We start from the raw sequence: 27,771 nt of genomic DNA, 5'->3' as shown, positions 1-27,771 counted from the left end.
TTTAATTTTCTTTGAATAAAACTCGCACTAAATTTATTTTTTTTTAGCATGGAATGCATTATAGTACTTTACATGCCTTTATGTGAAAAAATATGACTCCCCAAACGCGTTTCATATTACAAGAAAGGTCGCTGAAAGGATCATGCTCGTATAATGATGTTCCACAGCATACCCATATGAGAGATTATGCATAAATTTCTGATATTACCGTTGTTGAAGATATTTGTAGGTGCACTATTAATGCAGGAATAGAACTAATTGCATGCATGCATCAATTTGAAATAATATCCAGGAAGGATGAATGCGCGGCATTCAGGTTATGTCGTGGAGAAATGCATGGTATACAATTGGAGAGTGAGAAAATAAAAAATGTCCAGGCATTCTTATCCTTCCCTCATTATTATGGCAGAATAAAATCCTTAAATTGGCATCAAACAACTCAACTTCACAGTATCACAAATATTTGGCGCATATTTGAATAAGCAACTATGAACCATTGTGCCCATAAATTAACTGTAAATCATTGAAAAAGAGAGAGAGCATTAAACTAGGGCCTGTACCTACTGTTAATATTTTTACTTCTGAATTTTTTGTCTAACCAATATTTTGAGCAATAAGGGGAGTAGTTTCGATAGGATAAAGGTGTGATCAAAGAAAGACTGGACTGATTTTATTCTGCACAAACCGTTCAACAGATCAAAACAAGACACAGTGTGCCATCTAGCGACACATCTGATGACTAAAACCAGAGGTGTTGCGTTTGTTTACGTCGAGTCGTTACGCACCAGCAGCGGTACGTGTCTCAACCTGTTTGTCGCCACGTGCAACAGAAGCAATGAAGGAGCTATAGGAACGGCGTGTGTGCCTGAAATTTTGTTTCAAACTTGGCAAAAGTGCCACGGAGACATTTGAAATGATTCAGCAAGCCTTTGTTAATGAAGCTATGAGTCGAAGCCAGTGTTATGAGTGGTACAATTGTTTTAAATCGAGCAGAATCTTGACAGATGAAGATTCGCGAACAGGCAGCCTTCGACTTTGATAGACCCCAACCATTTCAAATTGGTGAATGATTTGGTACGGACAAATCGCAGATTAACTGTGAGGGAGATAGCCGAGGAAGTGAACATTAGTTTTAGATCCTGCCAGACAATTTTGACAGACATTTTGGGCATCATGCACATCCCCTCAAAATTCGTCCCACGGGTGTTGACTGATGAGACAAAAACGTGTGGATATTTGTCAGGAACTCCTGGATCGAGCCAATGCCGACCCAGGGTTTCTTAAAACTATCATAACTGGTGACAAAACCTGGGTTTACAGTAATGATGTTGAGACATAGGCCCACCAAAGATTTCTACTTAAAGGCCATGAAGATGCTGAGGGTCAAATTGAGCCGAAAGAGGCTGGACATGTGGAGAAACAATGCATGGCACTTCTACCACGATAAGGTGCCGGCTCACACAGTGCTGATCATGACAGAGTTGTTCCCCAGAACCGGAACTTCCGTGATCCCGCAACCACCCTACTTCCAAGATGTGGCTCAATCAGACTTTTGTTTTGTTTCCAAAGTTAAAATCAACCTTGAAAAGGACACCGCTTTGACTCTATTACGGACATTGAAACTAATTGCACGGCAGACCTGAAGAGGATCCCTAAGGCGGTCTACCAGGAGGGTTCGAGAGCTGGAAGAAACGTTGGCAAAGGTGTGTCATCAGCCAAGGCATGTATTTTGAGAGCAACAAGTTCGATTAAGCTATATCCGTCGAAATAAACAAGTTATAAAATCAGTCCTGTCTTCTTTTGATCACACCTTGTATGTAGGGTTTAACTAACTAAACAATAATAGCATTTTAGCAAATAGAATTATTTATAAATGCAATGAATATATTACCAAAGGGAAATATCAATATCATACCTCCCTATAAATAGATTTACTTTTGATAACCTGTAACTTACTCGACAGGGAGCACACGGCTTTCCACACATGTTCTTACACTTGGAATGCTCACAGATAACAAAGCACTTCTTCTTGCATGGTGGGCAAGTTTGGGAGCAGGATACAGTACACCTGTGAAGCACACAAAAATTCTGTTGATTAATGAGGGAGGTGAGGTTTGGGGTAATTCAAGATATGAGAATTCACATATTTTGATATCTCTGTAGTGGAGTTTCACTAAGTAACAGTACTAGTGATATGATTGCATTTACTAGTTTCCCAGAAGGCTACACTTTGGCATGCAAGCTTTAACTTTGGCCATATAGTCAAAACACACACTATGCCTGAAAGTGAGAAATGTCTCAATCAAAAAAACATCAAAGCTTCACATGCCACATTTCAAAATTACATTGAAAAAAAATCACTATTAAATTAATGCAATCTTTTAAGGAATTTGATTTGCTAACAAAAAACCACCTTTTATCCCAGTTTTTATTAATTTAGGATTCTCAAAATAGGATAATGTTGATTGATAATCCAATGTATGATATGATGATGATATGTAATGATCCATAAATAAATATTTTGTTCAAGTGTTCTGGATAGTTACATCATATTATTGTGCTAAATCATCAAGAGGTATAAAAGAATTTATTTCGTTTAAAGGATCATAAAGTTTTAAGGACTTTTGTCATGAATCTCATGTTTCATCAGCCAAATATTTCTTCCTCCTGAGGAGTATCTTTTTTGGTAGGAGGCAGCCTTTTTAGTAGGAGGCAGAAGGTTCAAACCAATTTACAAATAAGCTTCGTATACTTTCATGCAGCTTTCGCATCATATGCCTTCCATTTGAAAAATGTTTTTATGCATATATCATAAGTTTCATGACAATTATTAACAATCGGAGGACTGCACAACAGATTTCGCGAATGCGTTGATGACACTCGAGGAAATCTAAATTCAAGCTTAAATCAAGCAGCAGCACATTTTATCACCACCTTTGCTCAAGGTGTAATCATCATTAACTTGAACAAAACAGTTTTTCATGTACCTAGTCCGTGCAATAACTATGCTAACTGGTGCAACCTGGTGGCAATATGATGTGGACTATAGCCCCCCACCCTCCAGCGGCGCTAGTTGCCTGAGACCCAATGAGCCAGCCTTCGATGCTTGGCGGATCGTCAAACTGTGCGTATAATGGTGCCAGTTCTGTCAGCTTCTCTTTTCCTTGTTTGTTACCGTTTGTCGAAAATGGAATTTGACAAAATCACAGAGCAACGAATAATCATCAAGTATTCTGGTGAAGTGCAGTAAAAGTTATCTAGTAATAACTGAAATGTTGAAAGCTGTTAAACGGTGATAATGCTGTCTGAAGAAAACGTCCGCTTTCAAGTGGATTAAGCATTTCAAAGATAGTGGACAAGACGCCAGCCATGGATGATGATGTTAAGGCCAGGAGGACCTTCCTCCACCTGTGCTGACGACAACATTGATCGTGTGCGGTCCCTTGTCCTTCTTACCGATTGTCAGAAAACTGTCCGAATGATAACTGATGAACTGAATTTGGGAAAATCAACAGTGCTCACTATTTTAACCGAACATGATGGATGGATCCTTCACCATGACAATGCACCTGAACATTCATTTAGCATTGATTGTTCGCCAGTTTCTGGCAAAAAATTCAATCGCCTTGATCCTTGATCATCCTCCTTAAGCACCGGATCTCGCCCCCCCCTGCAAATTTTTCCTATTCCCCCAAAATGCAAAAATGTGATAGGGGGACATCACATTGGGAAGATGTGGAAGACACAATAAAGCAAGAAACGACGAGAAAACTGAAAAGCCTAACTGCTGCCAAGAGGACTTCCAAGTGTGCTTTACTAAACAGTGGAATGGAAGAAGATGGAAAAAGAATGCATAGCCTACAAATGGAGAGTACTTTGAAGAAGGGGACAAAATAGATGTAGACTGAATTTTGCAAATTCAAGTTTTCATGGTCTCAGTTCGTGTATTTGTTGTACAGACCTCATATGGTCCCAAAAGTTGATCAAACATTCACTTCACCTTGCTCTTCAGTCCCTTTGCATAGTTGTAAATCATTTAAACCAAATTTATTCCAATAAATTTGTGCCATGCAAGGGTACATTTGGGAGTTTAGACATAACCCATAATAATTTGCCCTACAGCAAAAGTAACCAGAGCAATACACTTACAAAGTCCACAGTTCTATTATTTGAATCCAACATCAAGCATGCCTTTGCAATATTATTTTCAGCATGCCTGACCAGCATTTTCACCATTAAAAGCATCACAGAGTGTTTTAAAATTCATGGTGCTGGGGTCATTTTATCTTTTTGGTTTTAGTTGGAGACTAGTTATCAACATTTTCCTCACATGAGCATTTTAATGACAATTTGCAATAACATAAACTTAACTCTGAAATATGCATTCTTTTCTAGACCTAGGAAATTATATTAGGTTCGATTTGACACAACCTCAACACCATTACATTTCTAAGCCTTGCCTAACTACGCACTCCGGACTACCATAAACCAATCTTCAATTCTACAAGTTTCCTTTTCCCCTTCATTCTGTCCGACTTGCCAATCCTTTTCCTACCCTTACCTCACCTGCTTAACGTCCTCCCTTCCATCTCATTGTTAAATACCACATCATCACCCATCAAAACGTTCTGCATCCATCGTTCCTGGTTCCTTTCGATTTCTGCCAACAACCCTCCCTCCTCCCCTCTCACCATGCCCAGCAGTTCCTCATTTGTTTTCTTATCCCCATCCTCCTCCAGACCCACATCTGATAATCCCCCATCCAATGTTTATCAACTTGCTTCAACAAACATGTATCTGCACAGTACAAAACCATGCTCCATATTTTGTCTTTTGTGTGGGAAAGTAGGTTCCTGAGGTTTGATTTATTATAATAGGCTAATTTAAACTAATCTTTCGGCAGTGTTTTGCAAATTCTCATAGTAATGTGATCCAGATATAGGACTCTACGCCATTTGGCAGTAGAGTATTTTTGTGGTAGGGATTTAAAAATGTCTTTGACTGACAGTTGTTAAGTTTTTTTAAATAAAATTTATTAATGAGCTGCTCATTATATCCATTGTTTCTACTCACACACAAAACACATTGTCTACATAGCAATGCCAACACAATACATTTTTGGTCAGTCCATTACTAGAGGAGAACAGACCTTTTTTGAAATGGTCCATGTAAATATCCGCCAGTAGCAGGGACAAAGGGGAGCCCATGGCTAGGCCATTGGCTTGTTCAAAATATTTACCGTTGAAACTGAAATAATATTGTGAAATACCCGTCTTCAAGAGTTCATACAGTTCAAAGGTGATTGGAGCAGGTACGGACTTCTGAAAAAGGAGGGTTTCTGCAATGTCCAGCGCTTCCTTGGGTGGGACACTGGGGAAAAGGTTACACACGTCCCTCACAAGCTCCCTTGACCTCAGAGGTATGAAAATGGCTTCGTATTTATGTCTATGAACCGTTTAAAACCCACCCACTTTCCTTCGCCAATAAGAGGGATCCTCCTCATAGGGTGCCTCATGCTTTCTACCCTTCCCTCCAACTATCATTGCTCACTTCCCTCCCCCACCCACCCTCCGACCTTCTCACCTCCCCGCCCCACCACAGTGTAGTATCTATAGATGAATGTCTGTAGGAGTTGCTACCTGAAGATGACGTTGAACGTCGAAAACCAGGAGGTATCGCAATAAATTTTCATTGGAATCTCAGAGTTACTATATTTTTCATTTACAATGTGAATTGATTCCATAAAGTTACACTGGAAACCATCAATTACGTGCTCCATATAAAAATTTCATCTTATCTTTTCCTAGCATCCTTACTCAACATCCCAGCCATCAATCCCATCCTCATCGCGAAAAATTCTTTGCCTAATACAATTCTTACTTCTGATATCCCTACTACTTTGACCATCTCTGTCAAAAACACTTCCAAGAATGCCACATTGTTTCACCTGATCTTAATTTATCCCCTGCTATGTTAACTTAGCCTGCCCCTTTCTTGAAAACTTCATAATCTTTGTTTTGTTTACATTTCTTTCCCACCGATTTTCTTAACTGTGCAGCAATGATTTTCAACCTTGGACTGACTGGCTAACTAAAGCTTAATGATCATCCTCCACCAATTTAGCTGATTTTAATGACACACGTTCAGCCCTATACCCATACCTGTCTTGCCATACCCTCCACAATTCCATTTAAAAAGAACCAGTAATAAGGAGCATCCCTATGCTACTCCTCCCAAACCTAAAACCACCCAACCCCACCCTCTATCCTCCCTATACACTGAGAGAGTCTTAAGACAGGTACATGTGCCTAGTTAAGCTACCTATGCCTCCTATCTACTACTCTCTTCTCTCAGAGCTATATTTGCGAAACATTGTTATGGCAAATTGAGTTGCACATCAAAATTATTAGAGGATATAGGTTGGGAATCACACACAGGGCAAAGGTCGAGTTATGCACATTTAACATTTTGCATTAATTGGAAGGATGTCTCCTTAGCATTGATGTTGAAAATGTGTTATCAGTCCCATCGTATTACAATAGGCAAGGTCATGTCAATAAAATCCGAGAGATTAAGTGCAGAACAGATAGATTTAAGACATTTTTCTCATAAACAATAAGGGATCGGAATAAAATAATTTTTGTCTGACAGTGCTAGCAGGGAATCTGTGCTTTGGGTCAAGGGTATTCTGGTGTGTAATCACACCCTGCCATATACCTTAGCGGTGGCTCGCAGGATGCTAAATAAATAAATGCATGCATTAATTCAAGTCAAATTTTTCGCACTCTTCCGTTTCCTTCTCTTGTCTATTTCCCAATCATCTCGCCTGTAATCCATCGTTTCTTCCTCTTTTTCATATTTACTGCGAGTGTCTGTCTTGTTGCCGACCTCTTTCATCTGGAAAGCTAAATTAAACGGGAAGGTGGATGCCGAACATTTTTCTGAACACTGCAGTAATCCTCAATGTCCACCAACTTTCGGTAGTACATTGCTCAGTGACTGTTTCATCAGAATACTAACTCTCCTTTTGTATGTAAATGTTTGGATTTTTTTTCAATTTTCATTACATATTGAGCATTGTCATTTTTTTTGATCATCTAAACATTTCCGCATAGATAACGCAAGTGCGTTATCGATGGGAAAATACGGTAAAAGGGAGTAAAAATTTACCACCAGCTGCTTTAAAATCCGAGATACAGACAACATCTATATTTTGATACAAATTATTAAGAATTGATCAAGATTGAGTCAAAGCCAAAGTTATCATTTATTCATTTTAGGATGCGGAAGATTTAGACAGTTTGATTCAGAGTTAAAGCATAAGCCATTGAAAAATTTAGAATAGGGTTATTATATGAAATATCTTACTCATGTCCACAGATGAGGTTTCTTCCACACTTTTCTTGACAGGGTATATGAATCCTTCCCTGCATGCACTGTCCACAAGTTCCTTTGCACCTGTGTGAGCATTCCAATATCTTCCCACAGGCTTCTTTACATCTTTTCATCAATATCTTAGGACTAGGAACTGAAAGAATGGATGGTTATTTAATAAAACATGTTCTACAAAGTTTTATAACATATATGTGTGGGTATTAATATATATAAAAAAACCTTAAACACAGTAATCAACCCAATGTCAGTTTGGTAGGTGATGGTAGAGTTCACCCAGTATTAAGCCAGATATTACTTCATAACTACCACTCCAGAAATCCCCACTATCCTTCCATCTCTCCTTGCAAAGACCTAAAATATCTATATTTCCTCTTTCTATCTCTTGCTTAACATTCTCCAATTTCCTGTCCTCATCATTGTCCTAACATTCCAAGCTCCTAGTCTAATTAGGTCTTCTTCTTCTGCATATTCCGTTCTGAGCTGCGTGGGAAATCAAATTTGTTGTTCTGTAGTCCTCACATTATGTATCCTTAGCCTTTTTCGGAATAGGAACTATAACTGATCACACAAAATCTTTCGGCCATATTCCTTCCCCATAGATGCTAAGAATCAGCCCATATAGACTCTTCCTCCCACATTTTCCTGAACCTTTCAGCAGTTCTGAAGGAATGTTGTCTACCCCCACAATCCTGACCATAAGTTTGACTTCCCACTCAGCTTAAGTGGTTCTCAGGATCATCAACAAAAAGATGGAGAGCAGGGCAAATGATCACTTAAAGAGATGATTTTGGGTTTGGGCACAGTTTGGGTGCATGAAGGGGACAGGCAGGCGCGATGCCATTGCAGTAATGAAATCACTAATCAAGAGGAATACAGAATACAATCAGGACACATTTGCCTGTCTCATAGATTTCAAAAAGGCATATGATAGAGAATATGGAGAGTGCGCTGAGGAATCATGAAATTGGTTTGCTATACCCAACAGTTAAAACACTATCGCAAAGTAAGAAGGGAAAATCAGTGTTAACATTTGGAGATAAGTTGGGTAAGATAATGGTTGACGCAGAAAAGATCCAACAGAGATGAAAGGAGTATGTAGAAGAACTGTATGGTAAAGAACTTCGACCAACAAAGTTAGACATAGAAAAGGAACATGATGTAGAGTAAGATAGCTTAGGTCCAGGCATACTAGACGATGAGATAGAAAGGGCATGAAGGGAGATGAAACTAAATAAGGCCGTGGGGGTGGATAACATTCCTTCGGAACTACCAGAAGGTTTAGGAAAATGTGGGAGGAAGAGTCTATATGGACTAATTCGTAGTATCTATGAGAAAGGAATCTGGCAGGAAGACTTTGTGAATTCAGTGTTGGTTCCTATTCCAAAAGAGTTAAAGGCTACATCATGTGAGGACTACAGAACAATAAGTTTGATTCCGCACACAGCTTAAGTGGTTCCCAGGATCATCAACTGAAGGCTGGAAAGCAGGGCAAATGATTACTTAAAGAGATGACCAGTTTGGGTGAATGAAGGGAAGCACGTGCCATGCCATTGCAGCAACAGCTGAAACAGTTGCATAATGGTAGGGGACAATGTGTGTAAAGACATTACAAGCTTCACCATGAACTTAAAGATACTGTTTGCATGGAATTAACAGGATTTCTTTATTCCACAGCAACCTATATTTAATATAAGCTATTTGCTTGTGGCTCTGTCAAATCATTATGCCCTCTCAATTTACATTATCCTCCAATTCACACACTTTTTTCCTTTGCCTCCCCGCAAAGAAGGTTTCAACGGAAGGTACTAATTATTACTGAGTGTGTAACTATAGCAATCGGTAGATCAACCCACCCAGTATGCACTTACCAACACTGACTTCATCGCAAAAGAGCCTCACAAGATGTCCACAGGCGGCTGCGGAAGTTCTGGAAGACATAGATTCACATTTCTTCTCACTGCATGGGATTCCACAGACAGCGGTGCAAGGGTGCCCACAGCTACGCATCCTCGTACACTTTTCCTTGCACATATGCCTCGCTGGAACCTCACAACATTTCATAGTCATCACATGTTTGCAATCAGGTATTTCCTTTTGCACAATTTTTTGGCAGCCACCACACTCGTCCAAACATCTTTTAGGGCAATCATGTCCACATTTCAGCTTCTTCTTGCATGGCTTGTGACAATTAATTATCAGTGGGTCTTGGTGACAGTACATGTCGTGATAATGATCACAGTTGGGGAGCTTTCTCTTAACCTTATACATGCACACACTGCATTCTTCATGGCATTTCCTCTGGCAAATGTGCTCCTCTTTGCATTCCACATTCTTTCGACTGCAAGGCCTTAAACATTTGAAGTCCAGGTGCTCAGGGTCAACGTAAACATGGCATTTCTTAGGACAAACATGCCCACATGGGAGCCTACTATCGCAAGGGAATGAGCAGTTCACCTTGTCTACACCTAAGCAACAAAGCTTTTTATTTTCATGTTCACAATTGGGAAGTTTCACACTCACTTCTACCGGACATTTGTATTCCTTTGGATCCATATGACACGGCAGCGTAGCCTTGTGACCACAGGGAAGATTGCTTTCAACTGGGACCATGCAGTCACCACAATTCTGCCAGCACAACTTCTGACATCTGTGATCACGAATACACATCACCTTGCCGCAAGTTTCATGGCATCTGAAGTCGCTATGACCTTGCACATGGCACAATTTCTTGCACATATGCCCGCAGTTCAATTGCTCACCGCACATCAGTCGGCATCCACCTTCACTGATGTTGTCAAAATCTTGAGCCTGGCTGACCTCCGTCAGTTGCTCAGGATGCTTCAGGCACTGCAACGTCAGATGAGTCCCGACAGCCTCCTTTTTCTGCAGAACGTTTCTGATTTCAGCCCAGAGGTGACTCTTTTTCGACAGCATGTCAATGTTGCCCATTATATAAAGGCCCTTCTTTGCCCTGGACAGTGCAACGCATATCCTATTCTCACTGGCCAAAAATCCTACATTTCCCTCTTCATTATTTCTTACCAAGGACAGGAGTATGATGTCATTCTCCTCTCCTTGAAAATTATCAACAACTGCAATTCTGACATTCTTTATGAGACTATGCCTTTCCCTCTCCTAGAAAAAAACAAATTATACAAACATGATTAATTCATATCAAAGAACAGTTACACCTCTTACTGTACGTTTACCTCATGATTTATGGCTTATAAGCCTCGGCAGAGGCAGACTGAAAAATATAAGCTTGAACTAGATACCAAGTCCTCATAGTATTGGGCTAATATATGCTCTCTTAAAATGAACAATATGAAATATTAAATTGCACAACAGGTATGGCTATAAAATGCAATACTAATTTTGATTATGATCATTATTGAGAGGTCATGAAATGAAAATATTATTCCCATCAATATACTCTCTTCCTAGACCCCTATACAGTGGAATCTCATGCAAAATTCATTCCACGATCTTTCTCGTAAAGCAAAATACTCGTTTGGTGAAACAAATTTTCATTTATAAGTTAACAAATTAATGTAAAATAAGCTTTTGCATTCCATGCTGATAAAAATAAATAATGCATAAATAAATTACGCCACTTGTTTTTGCACAAAATACGAATGTAGGCTGAAAAGTAATGCACACATGCTTGTAGAGCACGAAACATAAACGAATAGCAAGATCGGGAATAAATAGGGCATTTAAGCACAAATTTTAAGTTTCAAATTCATATATTTACTTTTGAACATAGCCACTGTTCAGGCTAACACATTTCTCCCAATGCGTAAGAAGTTTTCTCATTCCGTCCCTGAAAAACTCTTCCGACTTTTCTCGAATCCACTTGACTTGACAGCTGCCTTCACCTCATCTTCTGAGGTGTAATGATTACCCTTTGAGGTGTCTCTTGAGTTAAAGGGAAAAAATATAAATCGCCAGGAGCAAGATCAGGGGAATAAGGAGGGTATGGGATCGGTTCAAATTTCAGGTTTCGCAGAGCCTCTCCAGTTGCGTGGTAGGTATGTGGGCCAGCGTTGTCATTTTGCAAGATTATTGGCGACAGGCTGCCTTTAACATGACAAGCTTCTTCTTTGGATATTGCCATATGGTGCGCGATGTGCTTTCAAAAGATTCCCCGGTCATTTTGAATCAAATCTTCGACGAGTTTGTAATGTTTATCGTCTGTGGCAGTGATTGGACGTCCGCGGCGTGTTTCATCAACAATTATGGCTTTTCCAGGCTTGCAACCACGACATTATACCATCCATTGATTTACAGTAAACCTATCAACAGCATCGTCACCATAAACAGCCTTTAAATGACAATGAATCTCAGTAGGGGTCACTTTCTCAGTCACGCCGTTTCACTCGCGTTGACATAGCACCAGAACACGTCTCCATACGTCCACTTCTCAAAATACACTGGATGAATGTAAATACCTCAAACCTGCGCTTGCGTGCTGAGGGGGAATGTTACTTCCACCTGCCACCAGCAGTGCTTCTGAAGGTCTTTATGTTTGTGGCCTACAAGCATGTGTGCACTAGTTTTCAGCCCACCCTCGTCGTAGCATGAGACAGCCTTTCACTGGCTTGCAGCCAGGAAATGCATTCTCCACCACTGAAATATCACTTCAGCATCTTCTTCCAGAAGAAGTCTGTCTCATCACAATTAAAAACCTGTCCGGGCAGATAACCTTCAGAATCTACAAGCTTCTTGAAGTCACCGATGAAGTTCATCCTGCCTTTGACTCAGACCATGCTGTTTCACCATGCCCTACAACACCGTAGAATGGTTCTTTTCTTAAAACTTCTCATGGATTCCCTTTCATCCTTTGTGACTGAAGATGATCTGGTCACCACCTTAACGAGGTCAGCAAAAATAACTTCAACCTTCTCACAAATAATATTTTCATTATTAGAGTCGCTTTCCATTTATGCATTAGAGAAGCAGCCTTTCAACATGATTAAGGATACAACTGTTCAAGTAGATATTCTGATCCTTCTCATTGAAGCACCTATCTTCTTATTTTTGTCCTTGTTCTTGAAGAAAATTCAAATTGTCGATGCAGAACGACTGATTGTTTGGCTGTACTGGATCAGCCACCCTCATACTTTATGCTCGCTTTTCAATGATTTAATTTTTCATTTCTACTGGCATTTTTATTCTCTTATGAATGTCTTCCAATGTATTTTTATTCAGAGACATTTTTGAAACTATTCACAAAAATTATTGAACATGCTAAAAAATAACTACAAATGATGACTTAAAATAAGTGTTCAATAAAATATGAGATCACTAGTAACACTAGCGATCGTGGTGGTGCAGTGGCTTGTGTGACCAAAAGGGTCATGGTTCAAATCCTGGAGATGGCAAATATTTTTCAGTAGTATCCTTATCCCTACTCGAGGTGCTTTGAGGAGAGCACTTCAAGCGAGGAAGATGCCCATAATGCAGCCCTCAAAGGAACCCATTTTTCATCCATAGAATAGATCCAATCAGCTGTGGTGAAGACCTTCCGAGAGGTCCCCGAAGATGCCTTCCAGGGCGCATATCGGTCATTGCAGAGTCGCTGGGAAAAATGTGTAGAGGCCCAAGGAAAGTACTTTGAAGAATTTTAAGTGTTTGTGCAAAATCTATTCAATAAATTACTAAAAAAATAATTTCATTAGTTTTTGAAAGGACCCGGTATATGCATTACGGCAAAACTTTCGGATGCAAAATGAAATGGGAAAAGGTGGTTCATATTTGGGCGATTGGGAAGGGTGTGGGAAGAGAAATGGGAAATAAAGGAAGACAGTGGTGAAAGATAAAAAGGATAGCACATTCACAATGGAGCAGAATCAGCAGCACAAGATTTGGTGCTGGATCTAAAGGCAATGGAACAGATAATATAACTCGTAACATTTGACTCAAAAAGGCTTTTACCTCAGTCAGAAGGAATAGTTGGCCCAAGTAAGTCGTCAGTATAGTAATCTGGCAGGGGTCATAACCCTGTAAAATGATGTGTCTGCACAAGGCAATGAGGAATTCTGCTTCATGTTGATTCTTCTTACTCAAATCATCCATTGCCTATATGGTAGAAAACATTAAATAAAATTAGTAGATAAATATATCCAAAATCAATATCACTCACACAACTATAATATGTTCTCATGAAATGATTAAGCATTTGTATAAGTATGACCAATTCCTCTGGGTGACGATTCCTACTTCAGAATCTGTGACAAAGAAGGAAAAATCACCTCATATTCCTCACAAAATAGTCTCCAGCTAAATTTTACTACATTAAAATAGGTGGCCAGTAAATTATATTCCCTGACGTTATTGTGCAGGGTCCGTACAATACGTATCGTGACTGGTTTGCTGTAGCCAACTGGTCGGCTCGATAGAGGGGTCCCCCACTACTCAGGCGCACTTCAGTTCAGACGACCGCTTGAACCGATGCTCAGGTGGCCAAAGTGATAAAAGTTTTGGACTCTGATAGGCATTTAACTATCAGCCTTATCAATGAGGAGGCTGGCCTTTCAGTCATAACCATCCACACCATTCTGACCGAGGATCTTGCGATGAGGAAAGTGTGCACGAAGCTGGTGCCGAAGTCTTGAGTGAGGAACAAAAACTGTCGCGGGTGGAAATTTCATAAGAAATTGTCCAGGAAGATGAAGATTTTCTCAACAACGTTATTTCCTCAAAGGATAGCTCAAAAGGAGCTCAAAGGATATCGGTTTGACTCCATCAAGGTGGTTCAAGCGGCAACAACAAAGGCTCTGAACCGTATTCCGGAAACCAACTTCCAGCGGTCTTTTGACGAGTGGCAGACGTGCCGAACTAAGTGTATCAATGCAGGAGGAATGTAGTTTGAAGATTATTAGGTAATTGTAATGATAACTGCAATAAATTTTGATATTTGGAACCAGTCCCGATACTTACTGTACGGACCCTAAATTGTTACTTTAAAAATAAAGCTTAAGAGATTATTGACAACTTATAAATTTACATAAACAATTGCTACTTGAGTCAATCAAAAGTAAATGAATATTGATGGTTCTTTAATACCCAAGCAGAATCACCCACCCCACCAATTAATAGCATCCTTCCAATCGGTAAATGCTATAATGTTCCCCCAATTCTTTTAATACTGAAACTGAAGAATATCAAATGTTCATTAATAAAATTACAAGTCGTTAAAAGTAAGAAATCGGTCTACTGTGGTTTAGCCATGGTTGAGCAGACCCTTACCTGCCAAATCAACACAAATTGTCTCGGCACTTCTTCCACATTCCCATATTGAAGTTTGTTTAAATTGATTCACATTTAAAGCAGACATATACGCATATTATGAACATTTCTTAATTGAAATTGTTTTCTGCAGATGCAACACCACTACACACTACTGGTCCTAATGCAGGTCCAAAGATTTAGAGGAACACCATATTTCCCAGCACATAAGAGACACTTCTTTTACTTCAAAATGTACCCCATAGTCAAACTAGGCATTATGGGCTGGGGATACACCTGCATAATTTCAACCTATATGCGTAAGCTGACTCGCCAGAAAAAACTTATCATGGCATACTTTTACTGCATCAGGTATAAGATAATTGCTGCCTATTATTACAAATTTTCATAAAATCAGTGTTTTAGAGTCAGTAGTAAGCAACAAAGATTTAATGTTTTGTTGAAGGTCCTTCCCAAAAAAATTCTGAAATCAACTACAACTTCATAGCATGAGAAAAGAATTTGGCCGAAAGACTTCAGTTTTGGCCGAAAGTGAGATCAGTTTTAGTTCCCAATCGAAAAAGGGAAATGCAGCAATATGTGAGGAATGCAGAACAATAGGTTTGATTTCCCAAATGGCTTAAGTTATCAGAATCATCAACAAAAGGATGGAGAGCAGGGTAAATCATTACTTATAGGTTGATCAGTTTGGGTTTAGGAAGGGGAGAGGAACGTGTGATGCCATTGCAGTAACAGGAACACTAATCGAGAGGAATATACTGTAGAATACTATCAGGACGTATTTGCCCGTTTTGTAGATCTCGAAAAAGCGTTTGATAGGGTAAACTGGGAAAAGCTAACAATTACACATGTTTCGCAGAAAATAGGAATAGATTGGAGGGACAGGAGGCTAATCCACAACCGGTACATGTCTCAGACTGCTCGGGTACGAGTGAGGAATGGAGAATCCGGATGGACAGCGCTAGGAAGAGGTGTAAGGCAGGGTTGTCCGTTATCACCACTACTGTTCAACATTCACATATGTGGATGAAATGAATAAAGAGGCATGGGAAGAACTAAAGGTAGCAATGAAAGTGGGCGGGGAATTCATAAAATCAGTTAGGTTTGCTGATGACCAGGCTCTGATTTCTCAGTCAGCGAAGGGGTTGCCTGAGTGAATTGGAAACTGAGTGCGATAGATAGGGGATGATAATCAATATTAATAAAACAAAGGTTATGCGATTTTCTAGAAGCAGGTAGAACAGTTTATGTATCTTGGTAGTGTTTTGGACCAACACGGCCAAGTATTGAGGACGTAAGGAGAAGATTTGCACAAGGTGAACAGGCTTTCACAAGGAGGAGGGAGAGGTCAGGAACGTTGAGTAAGGATGTTCAGAAAAGGGTCATTAAAACTTTGGCATGGCGGTTATTTAGGTACAGCACGGAAACATGGTCACTGAAGCAGGAGGATAGATGTAGATGGGAGGCTTTTAAAATTTAGATGTGGAGAAGGATGGAGAAGTGAAGTGGACAGAAAGGAAAACAAATGAGGAAGTTCTGGGTATGTTGGGGAAGGAGAGAGGTTTGTTGGTAGAAATCCAAATAAGGTGGGAAAGAATGAAGGAAAGATGGAAGCAAAGCATATTTGATTGACATTCTGATGTTGAAGATTGTGATAAAGGGAATTATGTGAAGCGTTTGAGGAAGAGGCAAGAATAGGCTGGGGATGTTGGATGGGATGAACGGAGGAAGGAAGTATGTGAACATGAAGAGGGGCTTAGATGTAGAGCAGGATGCTGGGTGTATGTTTCTTGAGAGATACAAGAAAATTGTGGCAGTGCCATTTGGTCATTGTGTCCACTTAAAACCTACCTTAAGCCTACCTTATTACCCATAATAATAATAATTCTAACACGAACCTCCCATTTTTATGATCCGTTAATTTTTGGCCACCTACTTAAAGAACATTTAATTTATAGTAAAAATCATCAGGTCTTACAGTGTCTTCACGGTAGGTGTGAGTGATGAAGTACAAATTCTTCTTAAGGCCTAAAATATCTTCATAGGCCAACACAGATGGGTGATTTTCCAGCACTGGGTATACTGCTGGGTACACCAAGTCAGCAATATCTGGCCTCATACGGTGCTGAATCCTTAGAGTGTCAAATCTAACTCCATTCATCAACAAACGCTCAAAAAGCGAAATTTCCATGTTAAAGTCCTTGGCGAGTTTATAAACAGCCGTTGAGGGTCGTAGTTGCTTATGGTCACCTGGGTGAGACATTTTTTTTTTAATTTAGTACTTCAAAACTTTTAACACACGTTGCTGATACTTTCTGTTAAGAGAGCCTGTACTTACCAATTAAAATAAGGTGTTCACATTTGGCAGAAAGGGAGACGACTATGTGAGACTCCATTGCTTCAGCAGCCTCCTCAACAATTACTGAAAGTTAACAAATTATGACTTGTATATTAAACATTAGAATAGGAAAACAGTATGAATGGGAGTTTCTTTTAACTCCCAACTGTTAGGAAAAGGTAGTTTGAGTTAGATAACTTGTCCTGACGCACATACATTATGGGAAAACTATTAGGTTTAGAGCATTAACCGAAAGTATATGCATATGAAAAACAAATAAGCGTGTTTTCTCATCGATAGCGTGCACCCAGAACTTATCCCGGTAGTTATCAAGATTTTTTATAAAGATACTGCGTGCCCAGGGCTTCATTGTTATCTTGAACGTGTATTCATGCCATGCATTGTGTGTGTATGTGTATATATAAGGAGTATATATACACATATACACACATAACAGTATATATATATATATATATATATATATATATATATATATATACAGGGTCGCACCCAAAAGTGGTAGGACTGATTTTCTCTGGGGCGAACGGCGAGCGGTGGAGGGGGTCTGCTTGGTAGGATAAGGTGGAGGGGGCTCTTAGCAACAGACCGACACCAACCTCAGTCGCCTGCGGGCTGTCGTTGAGTGAGGACACCTTTTTTAGTGAAGCAAGTTTTTTGTCTGCGTCGAAAAACAAAATGAATCTGAATTTAGAGCAACGTTATTCCGTGAAGTTTTGTGCGAAACTCGGGAAGACGGCACTTGAGACCCTCGATATGATCAAGCAGGCTTATGGGGACACTGACTTAAGCCGTTCCACAGTATTTGAGTGGCACAAGTTGTTTAAAGAGGGTAGGGAGCTCGTTGAAGACGACCATCGCTCCGGACGGCCGTCGACGGCAAGAACCGACACGAATGTGGACAGAGTTAGGACACTTCTGAACACAGACTGACGCTTAACCAGTGAAGAAATTGCAGACCAGTTGGGTCTGTCTGCATCCAACGTCCAATGCATTAGTTCACAGGATTTGGCCATGCGCAAAGTGTGCGCCAAGTTGGTGCCGAAAATTCTGAGTGTCGACCAGCTCAGTCAGACAGCTCCTGGCCAAATACGACGTTGCCGCACCCACCCTGTTCTCCCGATCTGGCACCACCGGACTTCTTCTTCTTCCCCCTGATGAAAAGACAGCTCAAGGGACGACGCTTTGACTCCATAAAGGCCGTTCAAGAGGCTTCGACGAAGGTCATCAACGGCATCCCTAAAGAAAATTTCCAGCGAGCGTACGGGGAAAGGGAGCAATGTTATACTAAGTGTGTAGCAGCTCAAGGAGCATACCTTGAAGATTATTAAGTCGATGTAAGTATATCGCCAATAAAATTCTTGTAAAAAATCAGTCCTACCACTTTTGGGTGCGACCCTGTATACACATATACAAATGTATGTGTGTATATGTATATATATATATATATATATATATATATATATATAAATATACATATATAGATATACATATATACATATATATACACATATATATATATGTATATATATATATATTATATATATATATATATATATATATATATATATATATATATATATATATATATATATATATATATACATATACATATATATATACACACATATATATATATATATACACATATATATATATATATACATATATATATACATATATATATACATATATATATATATATATATATATATATACACACACACACATACATATTTTTTTTTTCAATTCATCACTCATGCACGTCGCACACTTTTTGATGGCACAATAAAATGGCATAAGTGTCAAATCTTTACACCACAAAATGCATTGGTGCACCAACTGTTGCCTTAAATCAACATTTCATGCTTGTACACTTGGTAGACCAGGCCTACGAATGTTGAGAAGGCTGAGGAAATTTAATTGTGCACTTACAAATGAAAACCTTCAGAGAACGGATAACAGTTCCACCTGCTCAAGTTTATGAACTCCCATTTTAATTTTTTTTTAACTCCGCATTCCTTTTTCTTGAAAACTAAATAATATTGGTTTAGTTTAAATTTAATCTCATCCCATGCCCAACACACTGACTTGCCATGAGCAAAGCAATGCCTGCACCCACTTGGCTGACAGACAAACCAAAGCTTAATCTTCCGCAAACCTGAATTCTCCACTTCCTCCTCTCTTACGATAGCTTCATGGCATGTTGACATGAACAATGGCCAAGTTTGTTGGTTCTGCTTTTAATTCTACCAATTCAATTTTATCATTTGCTCACTCTTTGTTTACCATGCTTATTCCTAACATTTTATTCAATATTATTACCACCCCTCACTGGCTCTCTTCCCCTCAACTCTATGAAACTCTTAAATCACCATAATTATCACTGCAGTAACCTTCTAAATACTTATTAATTCTGATGACTACCTGTAATTAACTACTAATTTCATTTGGACTAACGACATTTGGAGGGCAGCACTTCTTCATCTATGAGGGCCTTCAAGACAACATCAAGACTCATTTGAAATCATTGTTGGCGACATTTTATGAAGAGGGTATCTTTAAGCTTGTCCACAGGTACAAAAAATTCCTCAACCATCAAGGTGATTATGTCGAAAAGTAACCATAAGTATTCATAACTTTTAATAATATCATAATTTTTTAATGTTCACTTGTCTATATTTTTTATGGCCCATTGGAGGTTGAAAAAAATCCTCCCTCAATATCAATTACTATTTCATCTGCCTTACAGAAACATCATATGAGTTTCACTCAAGGCTATAATATTTAATTATGTAATAGATTTTACCTTATAATTTAGTAATGTCTCAAATTTATCTTACCAATTTTTGAGCCCAGCTTCTGTAGCAATGCCTGATGTTTTGCAGCTCCCGTTGTTGTCATCCCGACAACATCACAATCAAGAATCGTGCCCAGGTACATATCTTCCAAAATTTCTGATTTCTGCCGATGTATGACTTTGTAGTTACGTCTTTCTTGCATTAATGTTTCCTGGTAATGCTCAACTGCCTTGGAACACCAGTGTTGATATAAAACCCATCTCAACTCAGGATGTAGGTCATTCAGGTTTTTCACAATGGCTAATTCAGCCGGCAGCTCCTCGTTTTGCTCATATTTTTCAGTCAGTTTGTTTTTCAGGTATTGGAATCTACTGACGTACATCATAACCATGTTTTGGATAGTCTCTAATTCATATCCTTCAGCTCTCAAGGCTTCATCATTTAATTGAATGACATAATTCCTCAAATTTTCCAAGTTTTCAGCATACACATCCACCATGTTTCCTGGGATAGGTTCAGTATCATCCATTGATACGTCAGTGTTCATCATGTTAAGAAAATATGCACCTGACAGCAACCATTCCACTAGCATATTATCATTGAGAATGCCATCAACTACAAACCAGGACGCATGATTTGGTGCCATCCAACGACATAGGTATTCAAGTGATAAAATTCCCACATTTCTCAAGCACTCCTTCAGTAAACCATTACTATGATTCATCGCACGGGCGCATTGCTCCAACTCCCCTTCAATTCCATAAAGGGCAAGTGCTCTCATCCCTTTTTTCTTTCTCACCACTCTCAGGTTGTACTCATTCAATTTCTCATTCTTGGACTGGCTTCCAACCCTTATTATATTTTCTGTGAATGACAGCATACCTTCCAAGAACTGATCTAAAGCATGGTTTGTGAAACAAACAACCAACATTGGCCCCTTTCCATTATCATGCAAGCCTCCTCTCCAGCGATTAGAATTCTTCAGAAGTAATTTTGCAATTATTAGGCCAAGGTAAGTCTTCCCTGTGCCCGGCGGTCCCTGAATCACAGCACATTTCTTGGTCAGTGCTGAATGCAAAGCCTTAAATTGAGACTCATTCACCTTCAGTTCCTCCCTGGGAGGCCACATATATTCTTCAATCACAGGAAATGTGAACCTATCAAACGTGTAATTAGCACCTGGGTTATTGGCAAGGTATGAGGGCAAGTGTAAATCAGAGGATACATCTATTAAGTATTCTCTAAGAGGAAAGTTGTTCTCATTGAAACTCTGCAATGCTCTCATAACATGCTGATATGCTTCAAAATAAATTTCATTCTCGGCCATGATGTATTCTCTTTTGAATAAATTATCATCTCTAATGTTGCCGATGAGCTCACACCTCAAAATGCCTTTTTCCAGGAGCTCAACTGATCTGTCCACAATTATCCCAAGAAGTACCGAACTGAACATATCGCTCGTGAAGCAGACAAGTGAGCCATACAGAAATCGCTTTGATCTCTTCCAGTTGTGCCTGCTCTTCTTGGCTCTGCAATTAAACAGAACTTCTGTGACAATAATATCACCCTCAATGAACTGATTCAGAAACCTAACATTGGTATAAAATCGCACATTTTCTATTTGCTTTCTTTTGTTCGATTTTGAAGACCTTTGCTCCACGAAATTTGCAATCCCCTCTCTCAAAGGAATAAGGAAGTCTTCCCTCATAAGATTGAACTGCACATCCAAGTAGTGCTCGACACTCTTGTATGGACCCTCAATAATTGCAGGGCATATGTCAACATTGCCCTTGCGCAGCAAATCCTCTGGCAATGGATGAATGCTGAGTTGCCTGAAATCAATGCCCGGTTGCCACTCCCGTTTAATCTTCTCCCTTGGTTTTTTCGGCAAAGCAGATTTATGGAGCTCAAGCAGAGACTCCACATATGCCATTAGAGTCTTGTAATCATCCTCCAACTTGAGTGGAACTTGAACTTTCCTTATGGTTTTTAAGTTCTGCAGTGCCATTACTGCATTTGTCGGATGATATTTCAAAACTTCACTGGCCTTGTATGGCAGTATATCCACAACATCATGATACAGAACATAAATATTTTCAAAGTATTTTATTATCTCCTCATGACTATATTTCATGTTCTGAGCTACAATGTTCAATGCATGAGAAGAAAACTGATCCAGGACACTTGGTTGGACTAATTGAGCTAAGAGGGCTGACTGATTCTCCTTCATGTCAGAAGATGATACTTTAGCAAACATTTCAGCCACCAGCATTATCATGTCCGGTCTAAGGTTCTTCTGCAAAAGACAACTTAAATCACTCTTTTTTGCAGTTAAATGCATCAATAATTCCGAAGAATCCTTTTTCAGCAACTCTTTCATTTGCGTAAATCGAAAACCTGGGACATCCTCACTCTCTTGTTGAGTTCGTTTCTTTGATAACATCGACTCAAACACACTAGCATTCGACGTCACCTGCTCTGATGACTTCATCATAAGCTCCTGGGAAGATGAGTTTTGTTGGGCTGGCCCGTTCCATTTCCTCCCCGATACATGATTAGCCCTGTGCTCAGATGTGCCCATTCCCCTGCCGGGTCGGGAACCCCCACGACCCCTCCTGTTTTGACTGGAATAGGGTCTAGAAGGTAGAAATGCATTTCTAGCTTGCCCTAAATTTCCCATTCGACCATTTCCACGCACATTTTTACCCCTTTCCCCAAAATTCCTCCATATTTTTGGGTTTTCTCTTTCATCATTGACAGGCACTTCCCTTTCCAGCATCACTTTCGGCACACTTTTACCACCTTCAATGTCCGCATAAAGTTTTTCACTAAGGCTTTCCAAATTCATATTTGGCTGATAATTACCTAGGGAAGAAATGAATAATATGAAATGGGTACATGAAATGTATCCGAACATGCAAGTTTTAACATTTAACTTGATCCAAAACCAACATTATTCTTGTCAATTAATTCATACAGCACCACTGTTGGAATATTTCAAGGAAGGAAAAAATTGATTGAATCAAAAACAACCATCTAATTCGATTACAAAAATTTCCTTCCACATGCCACCAGCTAAAATTAAAAAAATAATAACTATGATTCCACAGGAAATAAATTTTCTGTGGAATCACGAAGTTATTATCTTTTCATTTGTAACATGAATCCATTCCATAAATTAACCCCTGAAACCATCAATTAAGTCACCAGCTAGGTTTTGAGTAACCATAAAGGAAAGAAAATCACAATACTTTTTCCATGGAAGTCATGATTTAATGACCCTGACTTCAATGTCTCATGTCAATAGCCAATTATCTTTACAGTTAGATATTTTGTGCACTTGAACTGGATTCAAGATATCTCATTTTGCATCTATAAATGACACTTAACATTGTAGTTTGCTAATTTATGCGCTTGACATGTTTCAATATGGGCAGGCTACGATACACAATTTCCTAAATCAGCCTGGCTAACATCGGCTGTGGGAATATAATTTACAAAGTTAATGAGCAGTTGATAGCAATAATATGCCGCAATTGGTTCCATTGCTAAAAGACTTGAGGTTACGGAATTCTTATTGTCACTGCCCATTACCATTCAAAACGCTCTGCATCCATTTTTCCAGCTTCCATAGGATTTCTCCCAGCAATCCCCCCTCCTTCACTCTCGCCATACCCCGGACTTCCTCATTTGTTTACCTTTCTATCCACTTCATCTTCTCCACACCCACATTTCAAAAGCCTCCAATCTAAGTCTATTATACTGCTTCACTGACCATGTTTCTGCAATGTACATAACCATGCTCCATATTAAAGTTATTTTGAGTCTTTTCTTAACATCCTTACTCAACATCTCTGCCATCAACTCCCTCCTCCTCGTGAAAGCCTCTTTGCGAAGTAGAATTCTTCTCCTTACGTCCCTACTACTTTGACTTTTTTGGTCCAAAACACTTCCGCGACACGCTAGCTGATCCATCTGCTCTAGTTTTTCCTCTTATATTTTAACGTTAAGTTTAGTCTTGGTCTTACTGGAAAATTATATTGTCTTTGTTTTGTCTACATTTATTTTCATCCAACATATATTGCACTGAATTTCCAGTTCACTCAGCAATGCTTGCAACCCCTCTATTGGCTGACTGACAAACTAAAGCTTGGTCATCAGCAAACCTAATTGATTTCACAAATTCCCCTCAGACTTTCATTCTTACCTCCAGTTCCTCCCATGCCTCTTTAATCATTTCCTCCACATACAGGTTGAACAGCAACAGAGATAGTGGCAAACCCTGCTCTACACCTCTTCCTAACACTGCCCATCTGGACTATTTGTTCCCCACTCACACCTAAGCAGTCTAAGACATGTACGGGTTGCGGATTAGCCTCCTGTCCCTCAAATCTACTCCTATTTTCTGCAAATACATTCATCAATTTACCCAAGTTACTCTATTAAGCATCTTTTCAAAATCTATGAAGCTGAAAAATACATCCTGATTGTTTTCTGTTTTTCTATCAGTGACCTTATTGCTATGGCATCATGGTGCTTCTCCCTTTCCTCAACCCAAACTGATCAACCCCCAAGTCATCATTGCCCTACTCTCTAACCTCTTATGGATGATCCTGAGAACCACTTTTAATTAAAACAAATGTTAACACTGTCACGATTTCAACTCACCAGAAATAATGGTATGGCATAACTCTTAGGTAAAAGATATATATATTTTATAGTAAAACTGTAGAATTTATCAATAATTATTAGAAAGTTGATTAAGAGAATTCAATCAAAAATAGTATGAATGATTAAATAAAAATTAGAATGGCTATCTGTAAACTGTTAAACATAAAATGAAGAAAATATTTTAATTCTTGAAAAGGTAAAGAATAAATTAAATGTTTCTGAACTAAATCAATATCAAGCAAATATTTTGAAATAAATGACATTTTTCTCACTCCCAGTTAGGTTTTTACCCTAGAACATTAACTACATCAGCCATAGAAAATTTAATCATAGACATACCTACTGCATTTGAAGAATGAACATATACTTAACTTTCTCTAAATACTGAATTTCTCCATACAATGCCCAGAACTTCTGCATTCGTTTTTTTTCTGCTCCATTTCAGTTTCTCCATTTTCTTCCACACGTTAAAAGCCTCCAATCGCAGAAACCTGCCAAGCGGCCTCAACAACAAATCTATGATATGATCCATAATCCTACCTCCATCAAATACCCATCCCTCATGGAGAAAATAACCTCAGCTGCCACGACTACCTCCCTTAACAACTACAACCAAAATCCACTAAGTTAACGGCCTAGAGTGATCTCATGGCAGGTCAAATATTGCCAAAAAAACCAATGTACATAATATGCCCTCTAAAGCTCTTTTAACCACCAAATGCTTGATCTATAGCTGGTGGGATTTTATAGTCTGCATAGGAGAATATTTTGTAGGAGAGATGGGAGTAGAAAAAGAATTGGCTTTCCAGAAAGCATGAATGCAAAGAAAAACTTTGAAAACAGAAAAAATCCTAATGCAAACATGAGGAAACCCATGAAATATGTACAAATTATTAGGTATGATAAAAACACCTCTTCATCAACACTTTTGACTCTTCCTCGTTTATTATTCCTCATTACATCCACAGATACCATCATTGAGTTACGAGGGTGGTCCCAGAAGTACATGGCCAGACCTAGAGATGGCAGTAGTTTGTTTTAAAAATATCACTGTATTAGAAATTATGCAATCTATAAAGCATATGTTTCAAGTTTGAAGATGCTACATTGCTTGATATTTTTTTGGCATCCACCATTCGTGTACGTTTTCAGGGAATTTGTGAAAATGGAGGAAATTGGTCATCGTTATGCGATAGAATACTTCTATTTGAAAGGCCTCAGCCCAACCGATATAAAAGCTGAACTGGATTCTACTCTGGGTGAGTCTGCTCCTTCATTTACTGCAGTAAAATATTGGGTAGCAGAGTGTAAACTAAGCCGTACGAGCTGTCAAGACGAGCACCGCATTGGTCGACCAAATGAGGTGACGACTCCAGAAACGGGGAAGAAAATCCACTAAGTGATACTGAATGATCATCGACTTAAAGTGCGTGAGCTAGTAGACAAAGTATGCATTTCAAAAAGTGCATTACATTGCATATTAACTGAAAATTTGGACATGGACCAAAGAAAGCTCACATGTCCCGGTCCAATGTGAAGGTCATGCTGGTGTGTTTCTTCCATTGGCAAGGGCTCATTCATCGCGAATACGCCCCTTAAGGTCAAACCGTCAACAAAATTTCTAGTTAAAGGTTATGAAGAGGCTGAGGGTCACAATGAGCCGAAAGAGGTCAAACATGGGGAGAAACAATGCATGGCGTTTCCGCCATGATAACGCACTGGCTCACATGGTGCTGATCTTGACAGTTTTTCACCAGAACCGGAACTTCCGTGATCCTGCAGCCACCCTACTCTCCGGATGTGGCTCCATCAGACTTTTTTTGTTTCCACAAGTTAAAATCAACCTTGTAAAGGCACCGATTCTACTCTATTGTGAACATTAAAGCTAATTGTATGGCAGACCTGAAGAGGATCCCTAAGGCAGCTGGCCAGGCAGGGTTCGAGAGCTGGAAGAAATGTTGGCAAAGGTGTGTCGCCAGCCAAGGCATGTTGTACTTTGAGGGCGACAAGTTCGATTAAGCTGTATCCTTCGAAATAAACAAGTTGCAAAATGTGACCAGCAAGACATGCTTTAGGCCAGAAAATCTAATACCTCATATCAGCATACCACATTATGTTGAATATATTTTTTCTTCACTAGACCTTACATTATTAATTACCAATATGCAATTATCATTGGGCATTAGTATTTCCTACTACATGGTACCCACGTTGAGAGGTTTCCAAGTAAAGTTGAGAAACTAAATTGCTAAGAGATATCACCAAAAAATTAAAACAATTGGACAATTTCAGGGTATGTTAAGAGGAACTTTCATTGTCATCAAACTTCTCGTGTTCCAAACCAGTCAGGTGGCTCAGCCATTAGGAGGTGAGGGCACAATTATAAGAGTGACAGCTCAAACTCAAATGTTAACGTGTGTACTCTGTTTGGGATGCATATGGTGAGGAAGTGAGAGAGTGAAGAAAAGGAGGAAGAAAAACTGAGATTAGAAAGTGAAGTAAGTGCAGAGTATAATATAAAACTGACTGAAAAACACAAGGAGAACTCAAGCAAAGGAAGGCACACTGATGTTTATAGGGTGAGCACAATGGTGGTCTGGAGGCAGCTGAGTTTTCAAGAGGCTGGACCCCCCCCCACATACTGCATCCTATGTATTCGATGATTTCTGACTCAACTTTGTGGACGTTTATGTTCATTAAATGAAGAACACAATGTATGTTTCCACTGTTCTTTATTTTGGAACTACTTTTGTGACCTCATGCAATCTCACTTCGTCAAGCATCTGTGGGAAGAAAATTGTGGGAGCGATTTCAACCCGGAACTGATACATCAAATAGACAAAGGAAGATGGACAAGTGGGAAGAGCTGAAAATCACAAGGAATTGGAAAAAGGGTCATTTGGTCATCAAATTACTGTTTGAGCACCTCTCCCCAATCCCCTTTCCTCCTTGGAAAGACCCAACTACCCTTCCCCCCCCCCTCACTGTGAACCCCACTTGACCCCTTTTTCCCGATGCTTAACAGCCCTCTCCCATCAACGCTGATCACAACCCCTCCTCTTTCCCTTCCCTGTCTCACACACCCCTTCCCCCACAAGAATGGTATATAAATGGACCGCAACTTGAGTGAATCTGTACCTGATGATGATGCCTCAGCATTATAACTAGCGGCGCCAAAATAAAGAGCACATTGAGTTCTTTATCCCATATACTGCATCCTATTTGATCTACGCAATATTCTTCACCCCCAATCAGCCCTTGATACCTTTTCCTATGAACATACCAAGCACTATGCAT

At 39.4% G+C, this 27,771-nt stretch overlaps 1 protein-coding gene across 2 annotated transcripts in view; it reads right to left on the bottom strand.

Moving 5' to 3' along the window:
* The window catches only part of LOC139687229 (NFX1-type zinc finger-containing protein 1), a 51,917-nt gene that overhangs the window by 21,224 nt on the left and 2,922 nt on the right, over positions 1–27,771 (bottom strand). For both annotated transcript variants that reach the window (XM_071584355.1, XM_071584356.1), the window contains exons 2-8: positions 19,846–22,668; positions 16,985–17,068; positions 16,625–16,896; positions 13,333–13,476; positions 9,264–10,530; positions 7,369–7,528; positions 1,957–2,068 (exon numbers count right to left, since the gene is read on the bottom strand). In XM_071584355.1, coding sequence (XP_071440456.1) covers positions 1,957–2,068; positions 7,369–7,528; positions 9,264–10,530; positions 13,333–13,476; positions 16,625–16,896; positions 16,985–17,068; positions 19,846–22,651 — 4,845 coding nt within the window. In that variant the 5' untranslated portion in view covers positions 22,652–22,668. The remainder of the gene's footprint in view (positions 1–1,956; positions 2,069–7,368; positions 7,529–9,263; positions 10,531–13,332; positions 13,477–16,624; positions 16,897–16,984; positions 17,069–19,845; positions 22,669–27,771) is intronic.

This window comes from Hetaerina americana, unplaced genomic scaffold, assembly GCF_022747635.1.
Source record: "Hetaerina americana unplaced genomic scaffold, ioHetAmer1.1.p SCAF_18, whole genome shotgun sequence".
NCBI classification, from domain to species: Eukaryota; Metazoa; Arthropoda; class Insecta; order Odonata; family Calopterygidae; genus Hetaerina; species Hetaerina americana.
This window is presented reverse-complemented; position numbering and strand designations above follow the sequence as displayed.